The sequence below is a fragment of the Acinonyx jubatus genome, chromosome C2 (assembly GCF_027475565.1).
Source record: "Acinonyx jubatus isolate Ajub_Pintada_27869175 chromosome C2, VMU_Ajub_asm_v1.0, whole genome shotgun sequence".
Lineage (NCBI taxonomy): Eukaryota > Metazoa > Chordata > Mammalia > Carnivora > Felidae > Acinonyx > Acinonyx jubatus.
In genome coordinates, this window is record NC_069384.1 from 11,104,280 (window position 1) to 11,127,495 (window position 23,216).

At 38.9% G+C, this 23,216-nt stretch overlaps 2 protein-coding genes across 6 annotated transcripts in view; both read right to left on the reverse strand.

Moving 5' to 3' along the window:
* The window catches only part of MRPS6 (mitochondrial ribosomal protein S6), a 66,698-nt gene that overhangs the window by 21,929 nt on the left and 21,553 nt on the right, over positions 1 to 23,216 (reverse strand). The gene's annotated exons all lie outside the window — the stretch shown is intronic.
* SLC5A3 (solute carrier family 5 member 3) overlaps positions 9,925 to 23,216 on the reverse strand; it is a 34,719-nt gene continuing 21,427 nt past the window's right edge. For all 3 annotated transcript variants that reach the window (XM_015062564.3, XM_053220596.1, XM_015062563.3), the window contains one exon: positions 9,925 to 21,472. In XM_015062564.3, the coding sequence (XP_014918050.1) occupies positions 18,979 to 21,135 (2,157 nt within the window). In that variant the 5' untranslated portion in view covers positions 21,136 to 21,472 and the 3' untranslated portion in view covers positions 9,925 to 18,978. The remainder of the gene's footprint in view (positions 21,473 to 23,216) is intronic.

Here is a 23,216-nt window from a genome sequence, read left to right on the forward strand (position 1 = left end):
AGCCAGGCCAGAAAACTGTCAACACCTGTGAAAATGTAAGAGTGAAAGCCTTTCTCGTTCTCTGCCACATCTTAATTCTGGAATTTATGTCCTTAAAAAAAATTCCCTTGAAACCTGCATTTTCAGAGAGAACGTCCCTGGAAATTCTGCATTGAGATTCTCACAGCAATTTGAAAAAAGAAAATCTGTGAGCACCTTTCAACAGTAGAACAGGATTTCAAGGAGGTTTCTGTCACTAGCAGACCTCAGAAGAACAGAATGGACAACCATCTAGTACAAAATGTGTAAAGTGCCAGCACTGCCTAACAACATCTACAAAGCCCAACTCTGAAAATGATTCCATGGGAACTGTTTCATAAAATATTTTTATGATCAGAGAACCCCTTTTGCCCCACAATCTGAATCAAGAGTTGCAGTCTTTAAAGATTAAAAATTACTAAGCACAGAAGCAATTTTAAAAATTAGCCTAAGATTCAGTAAAGTACAGAAAACTAAAAAAATAAAACTTCATAAATACATGCCCAAACGTGATTACATAATATGTACACTGTATAACTTGTGGGTAAGTGACCAGCATAGTAACTTTCAAAGGCTTTTCAAAGGTCAAAGACAGAAAATGCTTCTAGAAGTAGAACTGCACTGCTCTACTACTTTGCCTATGAATCTTATTTAAAAGACCATTTGTAACAAATATGGACGAGCTACTGAAGAAAGACTTGCAGGTTTTCAAAAGTGGGGGAGAGGACAGGAGACAGTAAGAGAACCAGCATCTATAAAGTGTACTAGGAAAGTAACAAATAATTAGAATTCAGTGAAACCCTTTTTGTAAGCAACTATCATGCGCTCTGCAAAAAGAAAAGTACCTCAAATATTAAAATCAATTTTAGATTAAAAACTGTACATTCACAGTTCAGACATATCAAGTGATCATTTAACAAAGTTACAAGCCCTAAGAGCTGCTAAAATGTATAACAAGTGAAAAGAACCCATGAATACGAGATTTAATTTACACGATCATCTTTACGAGAAACAGTTGTAAGAGGAGACCACCTAGAAATCTTTATTGGGGAACAACTTTAAAATAATTTTAATGACACAAATCAATTATAAAAGAGGAAGCATATTCCTGACATCTGGAAAAGGAAAGAAAACTGAACAAGCATACCAAATTCTGTGAGTTCAGAAATACAGGCTGAGATTGCCATTGGGGGAGATTAAGTATAGTCAGATAGTGATCATTTGTTAAGGCTCCACCTAATATTAATCTGGAAACATTCCTCTCAAAGGCCTCTTCAAGCCAAGTATTTCTAGGTTGCTTACTGTGAAATCCACCTCCAAAAGGGTAGCCACAAGGATGTGAAACACGAAGTCCCAGCCCTTTCAAAGTTTGTGATGCAGACATGAAGACAGACACATGTAAGTAAACTAATTAAAACAGAAGTTAAACCTAAACAAGACTGAATCAAAAAGCATCAATGTGACAAGAACTCCAAAGGAGCTGCTACTTCTGACTGCTGGGTTAGAGACAGCGGACTGCAACTGGTCCAGGACAGCCGAACACCTCTCCTAGAGGTGGAGAGAGGGTCCGTTAGGGTGCTCTCAGAGCAGGTCTGGACTAACAGCAGGAAAGAAGGACAGGAAGAGGCAGATGGCATTTATTTTTGGATAGAATCAACATGGGCACTGTGTCTGGCACACGCAGAAGCCATCACTTTTGTCCATTCTAAGCAATTTTTTGCTTAGCACATTAAGAGTTCTGTTCAAACACTCACTTATACTGCTGGTAAAAATGTAAACTCTCTGGAGGGCAAATGGCAATCTAGATTAGTCTCAAATGTGTATACCTTCAATACTACAGCCACTTCTAAGAATTTACTCTGAGAAAACTGCCATACCCATGCACAAGGACTTAGCTCGGAAAAACTTCACCATAAAGTTATTAGGATAGTGCATAAATAGAAATGTAGTTGTCCATCACAGACCACTGGTTCAATAAATTATTTTCACTGAATAGTAACACAGCCATTTAAAAAAGGGACGTTGATCCTTACGTAAGACACAAAAATATTTTAACAAAACTAAAAATCAGCCGGTAGGGTCAATCCATATTTCTTTCTAAAAGAAAAAAGTACTTATGTACACATACATTGGAAAAAAGTCTGGATGAATATACAACAAAATGTTACTACTTTTCCCTAGGTAGTAAGATGACAGGAATATTCTGTTGTGTTTTCTTTTCATGTTGCTTTATTACCTGACTTTTTACAGTGAGCAATAAAAAGTTGTTTTAGAAACAAACTGCTTTTGGGGAAAATTCAGTTTTGTTTTGATTTAAAGAGGATTTCTTCCCCTAAGTCTATGCCAGAGACTTGCTTGCTATCTTACTATGGATGCCATACTTTGCAAATTTTGTACTGAAGTCCTAAACCTAAGCCTCAAACATTTAGAACTCATTCACAGACTCCACATCCATATACATTTTTAATACTAATCAGAGAGTTATTGATAGATAAGCTTTCAGTGGTTACTGAGAGAGCCTTGCAAGCTGTACTTCTAATATCATGAGCTATGTTTACATTGGCTGCTCGGATTCTTGACAATCAGAGAAAAACCAGAAATCTAGAAGTCAGGAGCCTAGAGATCACTGGTCCTAAAATCAGAGCCGACTAAGGACATGTGACAGGACAAGACCAAGTCTGGCCCTGAGAACACAGTGGTCAATGATATCAAGGTAATGAGTGGTGGGTTAAGCATCCTATTCTTAGTTTCGACTCATGTCATGATCTCATGATTCATGGGATTAAGACCCAAGTAAGGCTCTGCGCTAACAGTGTGGAGCCTACTTAGGATTCTCCCTCTCTCTCTCTCTCTCTCTGTCCTTCCCACCATGTGCATACATGCTCTCGCTCTCTCTCAAAATAAACATTAAAAAAAAGAAGAAGAAGAAGAAGAAATCAAGGTGATGAGAAAAGAGGAACTTGACCATATTCTATGGCCATGCACCAGGACTGAGATTCTTGAGACCTGGGAAATCAAACATAAAAATTTATTCTTTGGGGCATGTGATAAAAATAAAAAGAACCCAGGGAAGAATGGAAGAAAAAAAAAATCAGAGGAGCAAGAGTCCAATAAGTGCTGAGTCCAGCACAGATTAATGTGTGCCAATAAGAAACTGAAAATAATAAAGCAGTCACACTTCATAGCATGGCTGAGTTTACAAATGTAAAGGTAGTTAGTAGGATGATCAGTAACTTCAGCTGCAAGGTTGGCAAGACTGCCTCTAAATCATAAACTGGACTTACTAAGGGACCTTGCAGCTAGCCCACAGTGAGTCACCAATACCAGCTTTGGTGTCAAAAGACTATAAATGAATGAATTTCAAGACCTCACAGAACAAGAAGAAAGTCATGATTACATGAGATCCAACTCTGTATGAATTTATGACTTGTCAGTTACTTACGGGCCCAGGTTAACAGTAAATCTGTGTAGTTCGACTATAATGCAGTTTTGTTCCTTAATTAATCCACTTGTTTCCCAGGTCTCAAATCAAAGAATATCAATCAGATAGATGCCATTTCAGGCCAAATTTGGAGGTTCAATTGCATACAACCAGCAGTTCCTTTCATGATTTGGGTACATCAAAAGAAAAGGGCAGAATCACCAAGGCATCCTCTAGAGCACAGTGGAATCATCTGAGGAGTTTTTTTTTTTTTTTTGTGAGAGAGCGAACGAGCGACAGAGGGAGAGGGGCAGAGAAGAGAATTATCTCAAGTAGGCTCCACACGCAGCATGGAGCCCGATGCGGGGCTCAATCCCATGACCCTGGGATCACGACCTGAGCCAAAATCAAGAGTCAGATGCTCAATCAACTGAGCCATCCAGGCACCCCTAACCTAGGAACTTTAAAAAATGAGATGCTTATGTCTCACCTCAGATATTTTGATTCAATTGGCCTAGGAATTTAAGAATCCTGGGCACTAGCATTTTTGAAACTCTCCAGGTACAGACAAAGCTGAGAACCACATTCTCCTATGAAGTTGGCTGGCTTCTCATCAGCCAAAAAATGAGTGGTTCCGGCCGAACTGTAGTTTATCAAGGATTTTCAGCAATCATCTCCTACAACTCTAATTTAATAAACATAAAAGCTCCACTTCTTTTTTCACAATAACAGAGCTCTCCCTGACATGAAATAGAGAAATAACAACCCCAATAGGTGACTACTTGTGGTTAACAGTACTTCAACAGCTGGAAACAATGCCAAAATTAAGATGTCCATCTTTGCTATTCTGAGGACATTCTGAAATCCACACCCTTTTACTGGGAGATTTCCACTTCTATCTTCCCCATCCCCACTCCAGATGCCTGTACAGATGAATAAAAGATGGGAAAGAGGAAGACTGGCAGGAATCCTGGTTACTATGGCAGCAAGTAAATGAAATGCCAAAGCTCATGAAACGGATAGTGAGAGCAGGAATCAGGTATACATCACTGAGCTACCTGTCTTGTGGACTGCTCTCCTTCACGCACAATTCAGTTCCCTGCCTTCATCTTACAGTTCGGCCTCTGCAGGGAGTAGGAGGACAGCACTGGAATGACAGGGAGACCAAGGGAGGTAAGAACCCGCAGAAGATTTAGTGACTAGAGACAACAGGGTTATTAAAGAATCCGATTTTATATCCTGTGAATCTTCTAAACATCAGTGTATGAGTTTAGCAAAAAATGTGTTCGTCGACTGGGTTAAGAGAAGTATTTTTTTTAAATATGCACTGATGGAGAAACTTGGGCCTTGGCAAGAGTCAGATCTGCATTACCCTACAGACCAACTGTGTCCACCAACCAGGCCACTGCAGGGGTGCTTAACTCAGGAGGTGAGAGGAAGGCATGTGAGTGATTGCACTACTCTGAAGAGCAGGAGGAGCAGGGTATAAAGGCACAGTGGAATTAGAGGAATAAAAACATCCCTCCAGATTCAGTTACTTCCTAGAAGTGTGCTTCTCCTCTGCGATCCTACACGGACCGCTCCCATTCCACACACATCTTGCAAGTACAATTACGTCGAGTACCATCCCCTTCCTTAACTAAGCTTCTTCAAGGCTGCATCTATTCATCTTTACTACATGCTGGAGATGCAACGCAACTGGCACACAGAATGTGTTTGATGTATGCATTTGATGTAAGTATTTGATGAATGCATAAGTCAAAGAATAAATGGAAAAATGAAGGGATGGAAGTTGCTAACTGCACTTTAATTCACTGAAGAGAAAGAAAATGCTAAGCCAAGTCAGAAAATTCAAGGAGAAATAAGATATTCAACTGCAAAGAGGAAAACAGCACCATTTATTTTCAAAAGACAGATATGCATAATAAAGCTAAAGCACATCCTGTTAGTCAAGGAAGAAGGAATAAACAGGTAAGAGACTGATACAAAACAAAGACACAGCCAGACTCGTAAAGGTGCTTCCAGACTTCTAAGGATTCTTGGGACATAATCAAGAATCATGGACATTCTACTCCTAGAGTGTACAGGAAATATTACGCATCCAACTTCAGGACTCTGAAAAGCTAGGACAACTTCTGGAAACCGAGTCAGCCGGTCGTGCTGTCTCTACATACCAAGTAGAGACAACAGCATTGTACAGTGTCTTCCAGAGGGTGTGACAATGAAATTTCCTATTACAACCGGAAGGACAGTGAAACCAAGGGAATGGTAGTCTTCACTGTTGTGTTTACTTCCCACCCCTACGGTCTAACGTCAGTAGTGTGTACCCTGGAGACTGTATTTGCGGATTTAAACATATAAAAAGGGACGTCAAAGTGCCTCAAAGTTGTCTGGAAAAAAAAAAAAGACAGGTAAAGGCTCTCTTGCACACCCAAGAGAATGAAAAAGATAAAGCTGGATTGTGAGACTTAAGAGTACCTTTATCTTGAATATTTGTCTTCAAATACTCAACGGGAAAAAAGGTAACACTTCAGAGGCAGAACTTGAGCTTGCAAATTAAAGAGGCAGGCTGGAGGTAAGAAACCCCTTTAAAATCAGAACTTCCCGTAACTGAAGTGCACCTTCTGGGAGAGCCGCTGACAAAGCTCTAGTTCTTGCGGGTGGTGGTTACACGGGTGTTTGCTTCGCAGGTACAGTGGATCCTCATTACGTGCGGAATCCATACGTGCCAATTCGTCTACTAGTGAAAACTTATTTGTGCCGCCCAGGTGGACACTCCCACCAACTTCTGCAGTCATCTGCAGACACACGCATGTGGACACTGGTGGAAAATGTGCCACCCGACATGCACATTCCCGGCTGAGGCCCAACAACCGAGGCTCTGCCTTCTTGTTTCAGGTCTCCCATGGTAATAAGCAGGTGTCTTTTCTGCAGCCCACGTAGTGCCATGTTTTCCTGCATTCTGGTGCTTTTTGTCAATGCTATTTAAAATGGTCCCCTGAGTGTAGTGACATGCTGTCCTAAATGTTCCTCGGTGTAAGGATGTGATGTGCCTTACAGGAAAAATGCATTAGGTAAAGCTTCATTCGTGGCATGGGTTAGGATGCTGTTGGCTTTGAGCTCAATGATTATGAATCAAATGTATTAAATATAATGTCTTTATCAGAAACACACATAAAATGAGATTATGTATCGGTCAGTTAATTAAAATGTGACCAGCCAGAGGCTCACAGGAACCCAACCCTGCATCTCCTCAAGGGGCAATGACTTGTATTCACGAATTCAGCGTTAGAGGCCACTTTACAGAAAGTAACTGCCACAAATAACAAGTAGCAACCATACTCACTGTGCTGTATACCAGTTCATTTTCATGGGACGGAGTATGTATGTTAAACTCCACACACAAAAAATGTTTTCGTAGGTGGGCTTCGTGCATCGTACAGAAGAATCAAACACACAATTCCTAAGGCCCCTTTTGAAATGTGAACCATCATTAGCTCCGCGCTTTCAGAGACCAACAGAATTTTAAAACTCCAACTGTGCTTCTGGTTGTCAACATGTTCTTTTTGGGAAGGACTGAAATGGGCTATAGACTCAGAAATGTCAACTTTCAAATACTAAGCAAAGAGCAGATACCAAAACTTCCCAGTAAGTTGGAAGTTGCAACACAAGCATCTAATTATGCTCCTTCTGAAAAACCTACTAGAACTACAGTAAAGAGCTTTTTATTGTGTGGTTTTTTTTTTTTTAAGGTACAACTCTGAAAGAATGAGGAAGACGAGACGGGAACACAGCAATTCAATCTGGAGAAGAAAGAAAATATATGAAAGAAAGCAGCAATGGGGAAAACCAAGAATCAACCGTACTTAACAACTGGCAACACGGGGTATGCCTGTGAAAGTGGGGGTGAAGTAAGAGGCTAAAATAAAGTCTGTCAAAAGCGTAAGGAGAAACTGGATCCTTAGATGCGTGTCTGGAGGTTTATTCTCTGGAGTGGACAAAACAGAGAGAAACCTCTGGACTACGAGACACATGCACAGCTCTAAGTGGGGGCACCACACCAAAAAGAGACTGAGGAAAAAAATGCATACTGAATGATGAGACCCCTGGGCTCTTTCCCCACTTAGCTCCCAGAATAATGGCCCAAGGCCTTTCATCCTTCAGTCAAAAACTCTTAAGACTATTCTTTGGGCAATCTGACCTGTTCAAAAGATACCACAGGAGTCATGCAACAAACAGCCAGGCCACGAAGGCCAGACAATGAAGCAGACAAGCTCCACCCACGCATTCAGTAGTCCGTTCTGTTAAACCAAAGACTGCATACATTTGAGAAAAGCCTTTAACATGAGAGCTCAACACAGAAAAAACTGAAGTAAACAAACACTGCAGGAAGAGAAAACACTATCTTCAGAGATGAAAAGATACAGCAACCATGAAACAAGAGACTAGAAAAAAGGAAGATTCGGGGAACAAAGCAGCACTGATAAAGTAAATATCTGAGAAATTTTTTCAACAGAAGGGTTGGAAGATAAAGTTAGAAACACCCTTAGAAAGAGCAAAAAGACAAAGACAATTAAGAAAATTAAAAAACAAGAGACTGTATGAAACTGGACCAGTCCACATGATCCAGAGTTGAACAAAATTCAAAGTTGAAAAAACTCCTTTTTTCCAAAAAGGAGAAAACAGAGAGTAATCATCCTAGAAATAAAAGACACTCGGTTGCCAAACTGAAAAGAGCCCACCGAGGGCCAGCACAATGGAAGAAAAACTTTCAAGGCATGTAATAATGAAATTTCAGAACACTGAGACTAGAAGCTAGGGAAAAAAAAAAAGTCTTATGCTTACAAAAACTGAAGAAAAATACTTCCCAATCTACAATTCCATATTCAGCAAAACTCTTAAAAACATCTATACACCTGCAAAAACTTTAATTCTAAAGAGTTGTAAGATTGAAAAATGAGTTAATGTGTCAATATTATCTGATTTCTTGCAGCTGGAAAAGGGAGTAATGGGGAAAGCTAAAAGAACCTTCTAGCGCTGGTGTAGAATTAGGAGGCATCAGATGTATACGAATACCCTACTTCTGTATACTGAAAAGGGCCCAGAAAAAGGGCCATGTTCACCCCTGTAAAGAATGGGCACACCCAGACCTTGATTTCTAAATTCCATTCCCTAACTAAATGCCTGGTCCCAATGGGGAAAGGAAAGTACAAGATAAGCCTGCAACCCCTTGCTGTGTTGGGAAATCAGGAAGCACTGAAAAAATGATACAAATGGGCATCAAGGACACAGAAACTAGCCTGAAGAGAGTATCAATGGCTAAATCTGGAAACATTTGAGCAAAATGATGACAGGAATGGAGTATAACCCACTAAATGAGTTCATACAAATAAATGGGAAGAGGAGGAAGCTCTTCATTTGAGTATAGCAAACAACAACAAAACTTACAAAAAAAAATCACTGTTTTGCATCATCATTGTAGTAACTTTGCTCAGGCAAAAATTACCTATGGACACTGAATTCAGGGGTTCAAGCTTGATGAGGAGTAAGTTATTTACGTAATCTCTTATAATTTTCCCACAAATTATTTATTGGCTAAAGGAAAAACAGTAAGTTGACAGTGGAGAAACCCGACAGACACCGTCTTAACCAAGCATCAAAGTTAATGTCAACATTAAGGGAACAACATCACGTACCTCCCAACATGAAGCTTTGAGGACATTATCATTGCTTCACTAATGTCATACTCCTGCCAAAAATGCATAGTGTGAATCTAACCATGAGGAAATGAGGGGCATTCACAAAAGGGCCTCTAAATTTCAAAACTATCAATACCATGGAAGACAAAGAAAAACTGAGGAATTACTAATTAAAGGAGAGAGACATAAAAGCTAAATACAACGGACTGGCTTCTAAACTTAAAATGCTACAAAAGGATATTATTGGAACAGCAACATTTGAATAAAGACGTCAGATTGAAATACTGCATCACTGTCATGTTCCAGATATTGATAATTACATTCTGATTAGATGATTGTCCTGGTCTTAAATATACAACTACTGAAGGAGTAGAGGGGAATGATGTCTGCAACTTAACACTCAAATGGTTCAGAAAAGTGTGTATGATAAAAGAATGACAAAGCAAATGTGGCAAAAATGTGTACTACTGGTGAATCTGGATGAAAATGATCCCGGAGTTCTTCATACTGTTCTCACAACTTTCCTGTGATCTGAAGTCATTTCGAAATAGAAGTGATAAACTAAGAGAATTTTTATTTACTCGGTGATTGCCATGTCACTCAATTCTGAATCAACACCTGTACGCCCTGGTTTACACTGGTAAAGAACAGCATTAACTGGCAGGGAAAACCTGTGGTGAGCCAAGAGAAAAGGCACTGAGGTACAACCTCTTCAACTCTAGACACAGAACCTCGTCAAGTTTTGAGGGCAGATGTGTTCATACTGAAAATACTCAGTCACAGAAATGTAAATTTTTCATTTTATTCAAAGTTGGTACAGAAGTGCTAATAACATTTCCATAAAATAATTACTATACTTCAGTTACAGGACAAGATACCACAGAAAGGAATATACTTTTCAAGAAATGTAGTTCATCTGAAGTTTCCAAATACTTTTGAAGGCTAATGCAGCAGCTGGCAAAATAACACACAGTACACAAAGAACAGTGTATTTTACAGAGTCAGTAATGAAAACTGACAGCTCTTTAGCAGATTTGCTTCATTGTTTTTCCATTTTTTCAACAATAACACTTTTAAAAACACATTAAACCAAGATCATACATGTCTACAATTTTAAAAATCAGATTGTATACAGTAGGTTAGAATAATAGTCAAGTTAGACTTGTCATGTATGGTTAACAATCCTAAATCTACAATTTCAATGGTATTCCTTTCAATACAGAAATAACCTGGTTTATACCAAATTCTACTTTCTGCTTGCAACTAAAACATTGTACAATGTGAAGATGGACCCCGGTCAAACCTGAAGACAAAACAAAACAAAACAAACAAAAAAACCTGTGGACAACAAACGGTCACTGGAAATCAGTTTACAATTCAAAAAACTCACCAAGGACTCAACAGCTTCATTTATAATCACATTTGGTCTACAATGCATAACTGACGAAATGGTACATTTACACAATACACACCCCCAGTGCACAGACTGGTCTCTTACAGAAAATATGAACAGAGTATAATAGGGAGGACACTGGGAAAAACAGCTTTCAATGTAGACATCTTTTTAAAATGCAATACTTACATATCAAAAGTACTAGATAAAAGCAGCAGTACTCTGCTGACATTTGGCTTAAAAATAAAGAAATGAATGAAGCAATTTCACAGGATATTAGAAAAGGAATCGGTTTTCTTCTTGAAGAAGACTACTAACTTTTGCACAGCAACTATTTTTGATATCCACCTTATCAAAAAAAATAATAAGTACTGAGAAGCATAACATAGTTCATACATGATTGCCAACACAGGTCTGGGCAACAGAAAATGGGATGTCCAAGCAAAGAATGGGTAGATCCCTGCTCCATTTCTCAACTCTGCTGGCAATCTATAAACCAAAGCAGTACCGGTGGGGAAAGGCAGGGAACAGATGCCGTATCATCATCTGACACTAACGTAACATGTCATTATTAACAAAAATAAAGCTTTTGCATTTTAACAACGCCACAGAAAAGTCCATGAGCAAAAGACTTGTTGATCTGTTTTTGCCACTCAAAAGTTAGAGATCTCAAAGTGAAATTAGAAAATTCTAATTATACATATTTACACTGCTAGGACTACTTTCACCTAGACGAATAATTAAAGCAACTTTCCATGGAATTTTAAATGAAAGAAATTCTGCCAAAGGAATCTTCAAAAGCATGAAGTTCTTGCAAATGATTTTAAATTTAAAAACATTTAAAGGTACAGACGCATACTATATAGGATTAACAGATTATAACTGTTTTGCCTTATCACACATCGCTAAACCAAAGATACTCCTCAAGCCTCTTTTTTTCCTGTATTTCTGGCACCCCTCTGCCCTCACCACACACACCCTCACCCCAAGCCTGAGGTTTTACATTCTAATACTGAGGGAACACACCTGACTGCTTTTTGCTGGAGGGGGAATGAATCTCTCCCTTCAGGCGCTCTGGTTAACCCCTCTAAAACATGTGATACCAGTCTACACCAGCTTTAATCTTCATTCCATGTATTATCCGAGTTGACCAAGTCTTTCCCTAAGAAGATAAATACACAAAATAGAGGAGAGTGGGAACAAAGGTAGTCACTTGTCTCCCATTCTGAGAGTTACAGCTTTTGACATATGGGCAAAATTCAAGACAGGGATTATTTATGCATTCTTGATAGACTGGGACTATGCAGGTAAAGAAAACAAGGGCAAAACCGAGTGCAAGAAAAACACATTTTCTTCTGCTGCACCCATAGATTTCACCTCATCTGGTCATGAAGCGGGGGGGAATGGTACAGGTAAAAGAATCCTTTAGACTCTTACAACCACTGTGAAAAGCAAAGTAGCTCGTTTGGCAGAGTTGTCTCAGACTTAGTTTGATGCTCAGAATACTTGGACCAAATTCCGCTCTATTAAAATGAAGTGCAGTAAAGCACACGAAAAAATAAAGATAAGTTTACCTCTTACAAACCTACACAAAGATGAAAGACAAGTATTTGCCCTGTCAAAATGTGAAATTTCTCCATGTTTTCAGGAACCTACTGATGGCAGGTAAAACTTCCTCAAGACTTAAGATAAAAAACCAACTCAAATGGGTCTACAACTTAAAGCAGAAGTTTATCAAACTGTCCCACCCACCAAAAGCTTAAAAGTCTGTCCCAGTTAGTTCCAGATTATAGGAAAGAACCCATAAACCCCATTTTCACTTGTAACCCCAAGAATAATTGCAACATTCTTGACATTGGTCTTCTCTCCCTCTACCACAGCAGTACAAACTTACTCAGATTATTACATTTGAATCCCTTCTCATTTAGGACCACAATTTAGATGACCTCATTGTCTAGGGCTTTCAAAACAGTGGTCCTCCATAACTCCCAAGACAGACGCCTGGTGGGCTTTATGACTGGCACTTGCGGGACACCGAGAAACACTGTGAGTCTTGTGCTTTCTACGTGTGGAGATACACACCTGCGTGAACAGGATTTGTGCTTTCTACGGACCTCTACTTTAAGCTCTTTATCTAACATGGAATGTGAAACTGTTGCCACATGTATGTTCTCAGATATGCCTATTAAACCTACACTGGAAACACAATAGTTAAAATATACTCACAGAATAAGTAACTTTATAGTTTTAATGAAGGATACAAAACAAATATAGATGAATAAATAACATTTAAACTGCAACAGGAATTAGAGCTACTTGGTTTCCTTGAACCTAAACAAACGCTGCATATAAAGTATGTAAATATAAATGCATTTTTTGTATTTCCTTGACTAGTTATAACAAAATTTAAAAAGAGGAATTGTAACAAATAAATATATTCTATCAAGAAAGGGAAATGTGTAAACTAGCAGAGTCAATGTTGGCAACCAGAAGGCACTAATCAAAACAGAAATCTCAGAAGCTGATTATATTATGAAATACCCTATATACTGGCCTTTGCCAATTTGGGATTTCAATAATAGCAATAAGCTTAATTTCAGTTTCCAACTATTATTACCAAAAAGCGAGTTATTAAGGAAAATTCCACTTACAGAAGTCTAGGCTACAATTAAATACTGAAAAATTATCCAGACTAGTTTGTCCAAAGGCGATAAAGTAAACACTCCTTCCTCCAGCAGCACTGGGCTACAAGGTGAATTTACCAAGAAGTGTCCAATAAGGTTGTGGTTATCTACTGTCAACTTGTGCTGTTACGGAAATCACTGAAATATGTATTTCCCCTATCGATAGAGTTCACGGACTGTAAACTATTTTTAACTGGGGGTAGGGGTAGGAAAGGATTGGCAACATGGGCAACAATTGTCATGGGCAACAATTATGATCTAGTGCTTTTCTGCGAGTAAAGCCATTGCTCCTACACTAAGAAAAATCTGAGACCGCTGTGCTTTTTGTCTTGACTTGCTCTTCATTTGCTTATTTGTTCTAGCATCCCTCTCTTCACACATAGTATGAATCCAGGTAACCAAACCACACTGAAAAATTATTACATAAAGTAAGGTTATTTGGTTTAAACCAACAGCTTCCAATTATGGTCCTCCCCTTAAAAGTAAAGTACATGAAATGAGTAACGATACAAATACATCAAATCTTTCTCATCTATTTCTGAATAAAAGGCAATATATCAATGGTTAAGGCTGTTAGTTACCAGAGAAACAAGAGTGCTTAAGCCAAAGTCCTATCTTTTCTACAGGATTTGAGATGGAAACAGAAACATAAATTATATCCATTCTCATAACACTCCTTTAAAGGTGAATTAGTAGTTGAAAGCCTTATTCCCGGCATTGGAGAAAGAAGTTTAAATAAAAACATTTATATGACTATGTGAATGATGGTGTGGGACTCAGCACTGGCAAAGCCTATTATATAGTTTGAACCTTAGCTAAATCCAATTCTAGGAGTCAGAGTAGCTGAATACCAAGTCTTCCAACAGAGGGGAGAGTCTGATAAAAAGGATACCAAATGAAGAGAAGTGACCTTAATGGAGGAAAAGGGGTTTGCCGCCCTGAGTTAATAAGCTAACCGAATGTAGTAATCAAAAGATTACTTCTTATATAATCCAGCTTCACACCTTACTAGTACAGAAGGGTTTCTCTATATGCCAACTGACTAGTTCCAACTTTTCACCTTTAAAGTACTGAAAGAACAAGGCTTTTTGGCATCAAAACAAACTCCATTCCTCTCTGCATTGTGATACCACCATTTCAAAGGGATCGGTATGAAGTTTAACTATTGTTGTCTCCCTAATTTTTGAAGAAAAGAGTTTTCAGAATAAAATACTGATGGATTATTAGGGCATTTATTAGTGAACACTAGTGAACATTAGCCTGAGAAGATCATTCTGGAGAATTAACAGTTTAAGCTTCTAGAAATTTCGTATATTTAAACACGACTATACTTAATGAATCATTTATTTGGAATCCAAGTATTCAAAACTGGGGCAAAGCAGCACTTTTGCACATCACAGCAATAAACCTGAAAGTGAATTAAGCTGATAAAAAAATCAAAACAGGAATCTGAGAAATGTTAAAAGAAAGAATAGGTGAAAAATTAAAGCATGTGAGGGAAGACAAAGGGAAAGACCAGTCTCTCTGAATGGTAGGTGAGTATACACACAAATAGGAGTATACCCTATTTGTAAAGTCTGTTCAAGCTAACATCAGAATGACTTATGCAATGTAACATTTTGCTAATGAGAAATCTTATGAATACAAGCCTAAAAGCATTTTTTTCTGCTAAAGCGTCACTATCAAATATCAGTCATTTAACCTCAAATAGGCTTAAAAACTCCTACTTCACAATATTTAACATCAAACCAGGGTTTTTAACAGGCTGGATCTTATTCGTTGATATACGAATCTATATGAGGAAAGGCTTAAATAAGCTGATAGCCAAGATGCTTCAAGTTCTGGAATTCACTGAATAGAATTCTACGTCTGCACATTTTAACCTAATGTTTGTCTGTTACCTAATTTGTTAAGTTTGTGTTTTTATCAGCCAGGTATTTCTTCTCAGCATCTCATTTATAGTTTTTCTGGCTTCTTAGAACAATTGTCCTGGCATGTCTCCGTGGTCACATAATGTAACAGGAACGGTCTACATACATCTCTCAATCTAAACCTGGGGCATGGTAAGGTGTAACTACTCCATACCCACATGGTCCTTTCCACCCATCATACCTCAGATGAAAATGACACAGCAGAGTAAAAAGTATAAGCAAAGTAAGTAAGCCAAATACTGCCAAGTGGGAACACTGACGGGTCTAATAATATGGCCAGTCTTCAGGACGGTAAAGAATGAGAATAGCCCACAGGCTACACTAAATGATATTCGAAGACAGAGGAGAAGATCCACTCACCCTGTAAGTACAGGGAAGAAAACAGCGGACTGAGAAATGGAGACACTTATAGACTCCAAGCGTCCTGGACAAGAATTCAGTCCCCCACTCCCAATTAGCCTCAGGTTAGAGAACTGAGTGACAACCTCCCAATCAATTCTTAAAATGTGAAGTTTCACATAGGATAGGTCTCTGCTAATTACTTGACATGCTAAGAACTATGACCCTGGCCAGCCTCTTTGTACAAAAAGACAATGGATCCTTTGAGCCAAGGGAAACGGAAGCCTTGGGAGAGCAGATCTGCTGAATTTAGGCTAAAGGACACAGTACCACCACTATTGCTTGATGCTTCTCTAACCTAAAGATATGAGTGATAACCTCACCAGGAAAAGAATGGCTGCAGAAAAAGCTCAGCTCAGCTATTTCTAAAGCCACATACTATCTCGGGGCAAAAGGATATAGTTATTTTTGGAGCCAATAATTATTCTGCATGCCTGAATAATAAGCTCTTCTCATCAGATCTTAAGACTGAGATTGTGTGGAAAGACAAAAATCTAAGAACTGGGGATACCATTAAGAACAGATAAGACAATATTTGTCTCTACTTTTTGCAGACCAGTGTTCTCACTTTTCATTTGGACTCTTAGGTAACTATTCTAGTCAATATCACTCTTACTCAATTCTGAACCTTAGCTTGAGCCAATATAAAAATATATACATATGTCTACAGAGCAAATGTCATCATTTAGGACCCATTTAGTGTAAAGTATGAACATTTTGCTAGCTTAAAACAGACCATGTATCATTCCATGAGCAATCATTCTAATGAAATCTAGACTGAACAATGGTCCCCTGAATGAAGTTGCAATCGGCAATCCACATACTTATTCAAGCACATTATCTATTACTGGAAAGCAATACGAAGGGCAAGCTTCAGGGACTTCAGTCTCAACACAGTGATGTTTATACTGACAAGAATAAACATCCTAATGGATATGCTAATAGTCATTCCTTATTTACAGACATTAGTACTCTAAACTTGACCTACTGCTATATACACACAAATAGACACAAGATGATGTATTTCACGTATCGTACTAAGACAGCAGCAAAGAGAAAATAGGGGGATCCTAATACTCCAAACTATTAGGACTCAACATTAAACAAAGAGGAAAAAACCTACATAAACACCACCTATTAATTTATGCCGTAAAAAGAAGGGTTAAGAAGGCTGCCCAGCCAATGTGTCAATCCTCTTTGTGGAGAGTTACACAGCAATGTGTTCAAAGAAAATTTTAATCCCTATGACTTAAAAGCCAATTTGAAAAATCTAAGGTCCTATTATTTTCCCAAATACCAAAAAGGTTGTCTCAAAGGAAAATAGTTCCTTTGAGAAAAGGACTAACCATGAGTCCAGCTTTGGATACATGGTTCTCTGTTCTCCCCAACAGACTTTTTGTAACCTTAGATATGTCACAGCCACAGCCTCCTCCATACAAGAAAAGAATGGTCCCTATTTATTTGGCCCCCAACTTCTAAATCTTAAGAATGAAATTGGGAAAAAAAATTCTACAAGGCACTCTAAGCTCTCAGAAATCATGCTATTCATACATAAATTACTTTTTCATCTACAGACTCAGTCCATCAGAAAGCCTCCTGGAGATGGGAAGACATTATGCTACCTGATAATTTCTAAAATCAACTTTGGACTAATCAAGTCCATCATAATGAAACTAGTTTACAGAATACAAAAAATTGAAAGTTATTAGGACTGAGTTTTGATTCAAAATCTACAAAAGTATCTAAAAAAGTAATACTTTTCCCTAAAGAATACAAGCTTAATAAAATCATGCAATTTAAAAAGTATCAGAGATTACAGGAAAGTCAAAGAAAGTAGATACACAATTAGTTTCCTTCATATGTCACAAAGGAAAAAGGACCATGTTGAGCACACAGATACATAACTACATGATCTATAGAGCTTTCCTCCAACATCTTTTGTACCCTGCCCTCACGAAGGGGAATCAGACTGTGAAAAAGATTCCCATCCATGAAGGTTACAACGGAGTGCCATGCCATGTGAAGATCGAGGGTCCTATAATTTACACAAGTCCTACAATATCCTCCACAAGACATACTATTAAGCCCAGAAGTTCTTATTCTTGACACCTCTTTAACATGCTGTTCCACAGAAAGACAATACTGACAATCTACCAATGGCAAAGCATGCACTCTGACTTTTCTGTTACTGATGCCCAGTTTGCATTGAAACCTCCTCATGCTCTAGGTCAATATAACTTTTTAAACAAAAATGTCGAGGCTGTGTACAGATGGCAAGTCTTTCGAAAAAAAGTAAATCGGGGGGCAGGGGGAACTTTTCAAGGACACAGTATGATCTCAGAATTAAATTTTCCCTCCAAAAGCTCAACTTCAATATATCATGGGGCAACCCAGCACAAAGGCAGTGACATTTTTTTTTTTTTTTCAAATTTCTGGACATATCTTCTGACTGAATCCACTTGGAAAGATATGTGGCTAATAAAAAATGTTACCAAATGACAAGAACAAAGAACAAAGCTAGAGAATTAGTGGAGTGCGAGTAGTCACCTGTTTAGCATAAGCTGACCAAACACTGCTTGAGGACTGCTAATTCCCAAACTGTATAAACAACCTGAACTTGGTCAATAAATCTGGGGATCATCAGCAATGTTTACTTCATTTTCTCCCCTAATCATCTGACAATACAGTCATGACATAAATGTATCAAGATAGACTTGATGGTCATTTGAGTATGGTTCACTTAAACTTCAGTCAAAGCAGGAAAAAAAGAAAAAAAAAGGAACTGGAACAACTTTTGCTCAACATTCCATATATTGGTGGTACAAGAACAGCTACAGGAAAACATTCTTCTTCCTTTCTTTTGGCATTCAGAATCCATAGGCTCATGCTAGCAAAATGAGCCTGGCAAATGAACTAACTTGTCCTGACACAAGTACCCCACAAGAACATGAGTTAGGTTTTCAGTACACAACTGATTATACAATGTCTACAAATTCAGTTTTAAATGGTAGTAGGGATTACAAAGACAGAAAAAACTTTGAAATGAGCAAGTCTTCTACTTCAGGTTAAGAAGGCCTACCAAGATTTGGCAGTGCAGACAGTATACCTTATTTGTAATAGCATATATTCTGCTCTACATGTTCTATGAGAATAATTGGTCTCTCCTTACTTTGGTATGGAAAATTTTAAACCACATTTGCACAATTCAGTCTGTTAAACAAGTTTTACTTCATTTAGGTTGAAAATTTGCTTTCATCCATCTCTGGGAAAATAAAGTCTTGCAAATAGATGATTTTCTGCTAAGTAAAATTTGGCTAAAACCTACAGCGTAAACAATGCCTGAGAGATGCAACAGTTACATGTTTTCTTTTTTTTTTTTCTTTCCAAAGACCAGTATTTTCTTAAGTTAGTGTCTCATCATATCCTTAAAAGTTCATAAGGAAAAATAAACAAACATGAAAATTCCAAGTGAACACACAGCAAAAAGTCCAATATTTAGTATTACTTTAACTTGTGGAGGCTCTTCCAACATTTGTAAACAAACAGCCTCCTCCTCCATCAGGTCTCTGAGACTCCTCTTGCTGAGGCTCTTACTTTTAAAGCCACAGAACCAATCTATGAACTTCCAGTACCGGCCTCCATCCTCTGTTTCTTTCTTTCTCTCTTTCTCACCCATGAGAGCTGCTTGCCCATTGGAATAAGCATCTACTGGTGTTTCTGCCTCTGAATGACCTAATGAAGCCACTGGATTGCCTTCTTCTCTGCAGGTCACCAAAAGATTAACATCTTCAGGCTGAAGGCCCTTGATGCTATCTTCAGATTTCCCATTGGGAATGATGTGGTTGATGGCCTCACTATTCTCATTGCATCTCAGAATGCTCTTCTCTTGCATTTTGTATGGTTCATCTTTCGGGGAGCAGCTCTCCTTCACCACCAAGCTCTTCTTAGACCAAAAGGTGGTGGTACGAATCTGTTCCTTTGTGGGAGGTGGTGTGAGAAGGCTAACAATGACAGTAATAAGTCCTGTGACCCAAAACAATGCTGTGGCCACATACATGTAATGGATGTCTTTGATGAAGCCTGGCCTGTTATCAGGTTGGTCACATTCTGGGGCACGGTACGCAAAGGCCAGTGTCAAACGGACTGCTCCAAGAACAAAGCCAGCCATTCCACCATAGAAAGCCCCTTGTTCATTGCAGCGCTTCCAGAAAATTGCCAGAAGGAATAGGGCCGCAACTGGGGGTGTCAGGTAATCTGCTACCTCCTGAATGTAAAGGTACATCTGGCCTCCTTGCATCTCCACGATGATTGGCACCCATGCAATGCTGATCACCACCATAAAAGCCACAAATATCCTCCCCACAATCATTAGTTCTCGGGAGCTTGCGCTCCTGCGGATGAGTTTATACACATCGAGGGTGAATATGGTACTGGCACTGTTAAAGATAGAGTCCAAGTCGCTCATCAAAGCCGCAATCATCACTGCCATCATTAAGCCCCGGAGGCCCACAGGAACCAGCTTCATCACCAGGCGTGGGTAAGCAATATTAGAGCACCCAGCTCTGCTTCCACATACTTGCATGCAGTGCTCTGGGTTGATGCAAGCTATATCATCAGCAAACAGTATCCTGGAAATCATTCCTGGGACAACTATGATAAACATTGGCAGAAGCTTCAAAAAGCCAGCCATAAGAGTAGAGCCTTTGGCATGAGCAATGTTTTTAGCTGCTAAGACTCTCTGCACGATGACTTGGTCAGCACACCAGTACCATACTGAAGCTGGGGTCTGCCCAAGAACGAATCCAGGCCAAGGAACATCTTCATCTGTCGGATTCCGTAACATTTTCAGCGCATCTTTCTTAGGGTGGACATTACAAGAATTTGTGTTGGAAAGGTTGTATGTCAACAAGATGGAAGTAACATTGGGCGAGGCCAACATGTACCTTCTCTTAACTTCCTCAAACCCGCCAATCTCCATCATGCTAATAATCATAAGTGTGAGTGCCCCAACGATCATAAGCAGAGCCTGTAGAGTGTCTGTGTAGATCACTGCAACAAGGCCTCCGGTGACAGTCAGCAAAGCAGTCATGCCAATGAGCAGGATGACAGACACATAGAGGTTCCAACCCAAAGACTCCTGGATAAAGAGGGCACCCGAATACAGATCCACTGAGAGCTTGGTGAAGATATAAAGAATCAGAGACAAGGCTGCGAAATAGACCTGAATCCTATGGCCACCAAATCGCTTGGACAAGTATTCAGGCATGGTGTATACCCCTGACCGGATGTAAATCGGGATGAAAACCCATCCCAGAAGTTGCAAAAGCAGTAAGGCATTGAATTCCCATGCGCCCACTGCAAATCCACTTGCAGCTCCAGATCCTGCCAGCCCAATGAAGTGCTCACTCCCAATATTGCTCACAAACAGAGAGGCACCAATTGCTACCCAGGTCATAGAGCGCCCCGCCAGGAAGTATCCACTCACGGTGCTTCTATTAGATTTCCACATGGCAAAAAAACCAATGCACATGACCAGGATAAAATACAGGGCCACTATGGCAATGTCTGCTGTCTCCAGTACAGCCCTCATTTTGGTAACTTTGTGAATAAGTGTCCAACGACAGGAAGTGTCCAACTTTTTATTTACTCATTAGTAACCCCAGCCAAGTCTGTAAACCATACGTGAACTGGACTACACAGAGCAACACAGCAGGTCAAAGTCTTTGTCCTTTGGTTTGCTGTCTTGATGGTGGTGGTTGTGATAAACTTTGAAGGAGACAGTTTAAATTTTCCTCCGCTTCTTAATTGGGATTGAGAACTTAGCTCGTACTCTTAATCCACTCTCCACAAGACCATCAGCATTTACTCAGGTGCTGGAGGAGAAATTCTGAGTTGCAGCTAAGTTAGTGAAGCCTACTGTACCAACCCTGCAAGGCAGCAAAGACAAAAGACAAAGATTGAATTAGAGGAGGGTCTCACCAAGTGATGAGGAAACTTTCAGTCTAGCAAAACGGCGCAACAAGACATTCTTTATAAAAAGAAAAACTTTTAAAATATACTTCAGTTCCAGAGAAAAGAACTATACTAGCACATCTGATACTTAAAAGTCATGAGAATATTTATCATTTTGAACTAAGAACAAAAATTCATCAACCTGATAACTAAGTGGCCTAACTTCTCTAGCAACTAAGAACTGCCTACCATGACATTGCCTTTTCTTGTCTTACTGTGATCGTCTCAGACTGGAAGAGACACCAAGATCTTAATTAAAGCACCTTAAAGGAGCAAGGGAGAAAAACACTAATTATTCATAAGGGCACCAGAATAAATCTTCAAATGCTATAAATCCTGAACAATGCACTTCTTATAGCCAGTTACGGTCCAGGATGGAACAGGCAGGTAGAGTTTACTGGATGTTATCATCTACCCCCAAATTAAGTATCACTTAGTCTATGCAAATTTATTATAATAAAATTTTCCTAAATCCCCACAAATGTCTATCTGTGGTAGTTATACAGCAATGTAGAAATTGTGAGAGGACTCCTGCCCTAAAGGAAAACAAAACATTCCACGCAAAAAAATTAGGAACATACAACTTAAAAACCCTAAAATTTTATTATTTTTGCTAGCTAAAAGGAGGACATCAGAAGATTTTTGAAAAATGTTCAAAAAGGTAATTTCCTTGCCTTCTTTTTCATCAGGCATTATTTCCAAGAGAATCTGAGAGGATAAAGGCACACAGACATAAGGTTTGATTTTGTTGAGTACTTTTTTTCCTTTTAATAATGCTTTCTTGTTAAAGGGTATAGAAAGCTAGGAGAGTAGAGAGGGGAAGAAAAAATTTCTGAAAGTCCAAAAAATAAAGTATTATTATATCTTCCAAACCTCAATAAAACAAACATTTATCAACCATTAGATAATATATTATCTTCAATTAAGTCAATCAGATAACTTTTCAGTCCTGGATTAAGAAAAAAAAAAAATCACTCTGGAAAACAGACATTTAAATCCACCTAAAATCAAGTTCATGACTCTGATGGTTTTTCTCCTGGAAAAAGAGACAAATTCTAAATCTACAAAGTTAATTATAACTGTAGCTGAAAGATCAATATAAAGAACAATTTGTTATTCAACCTAATGCCTTCCACACATCAACTTCTAATGTGATTTCTCCTTTTGTGATAAAGCAACCGCAAAGTGAAATGTTTTCCTATACTCAACAAAGTAGGTTGCTTTTTGATGAATCTAGGCAACTTCTTTAAAAATCAGTAGTAAACTTAAACCCTATTAATGATACTAAAGCCACTTCTTTCCAAAACTATTCAAAACAGACCACAGTATTAAAAACTTTTTTTCCCTTTTAATGTTTATTTTTGTGAGAGAGAGAGAGCACGCATGCGCGCGCATGGGCAGGGGGAGGAGCAGAGAGAGAGGGAGACACAGAATCCAAAGCAGGCTCCAGGCTCTGAGCTGTCAGCACAGAGCCCAACGTGGGGCTCGAACTCATGAACCGTGAGATCATGACCTGAGCTGAAGTCGGACACCTAACTGACTGAGCCACCCAGGCGCTCCCTTTAAAAACTTTTAAAAACACACCTCTCACTGGCAAGGAAAGGAGCTGGAAACAATGCCTAAACAGAAATGTTCTACCAAGTTAGGTTATTAGGCCTT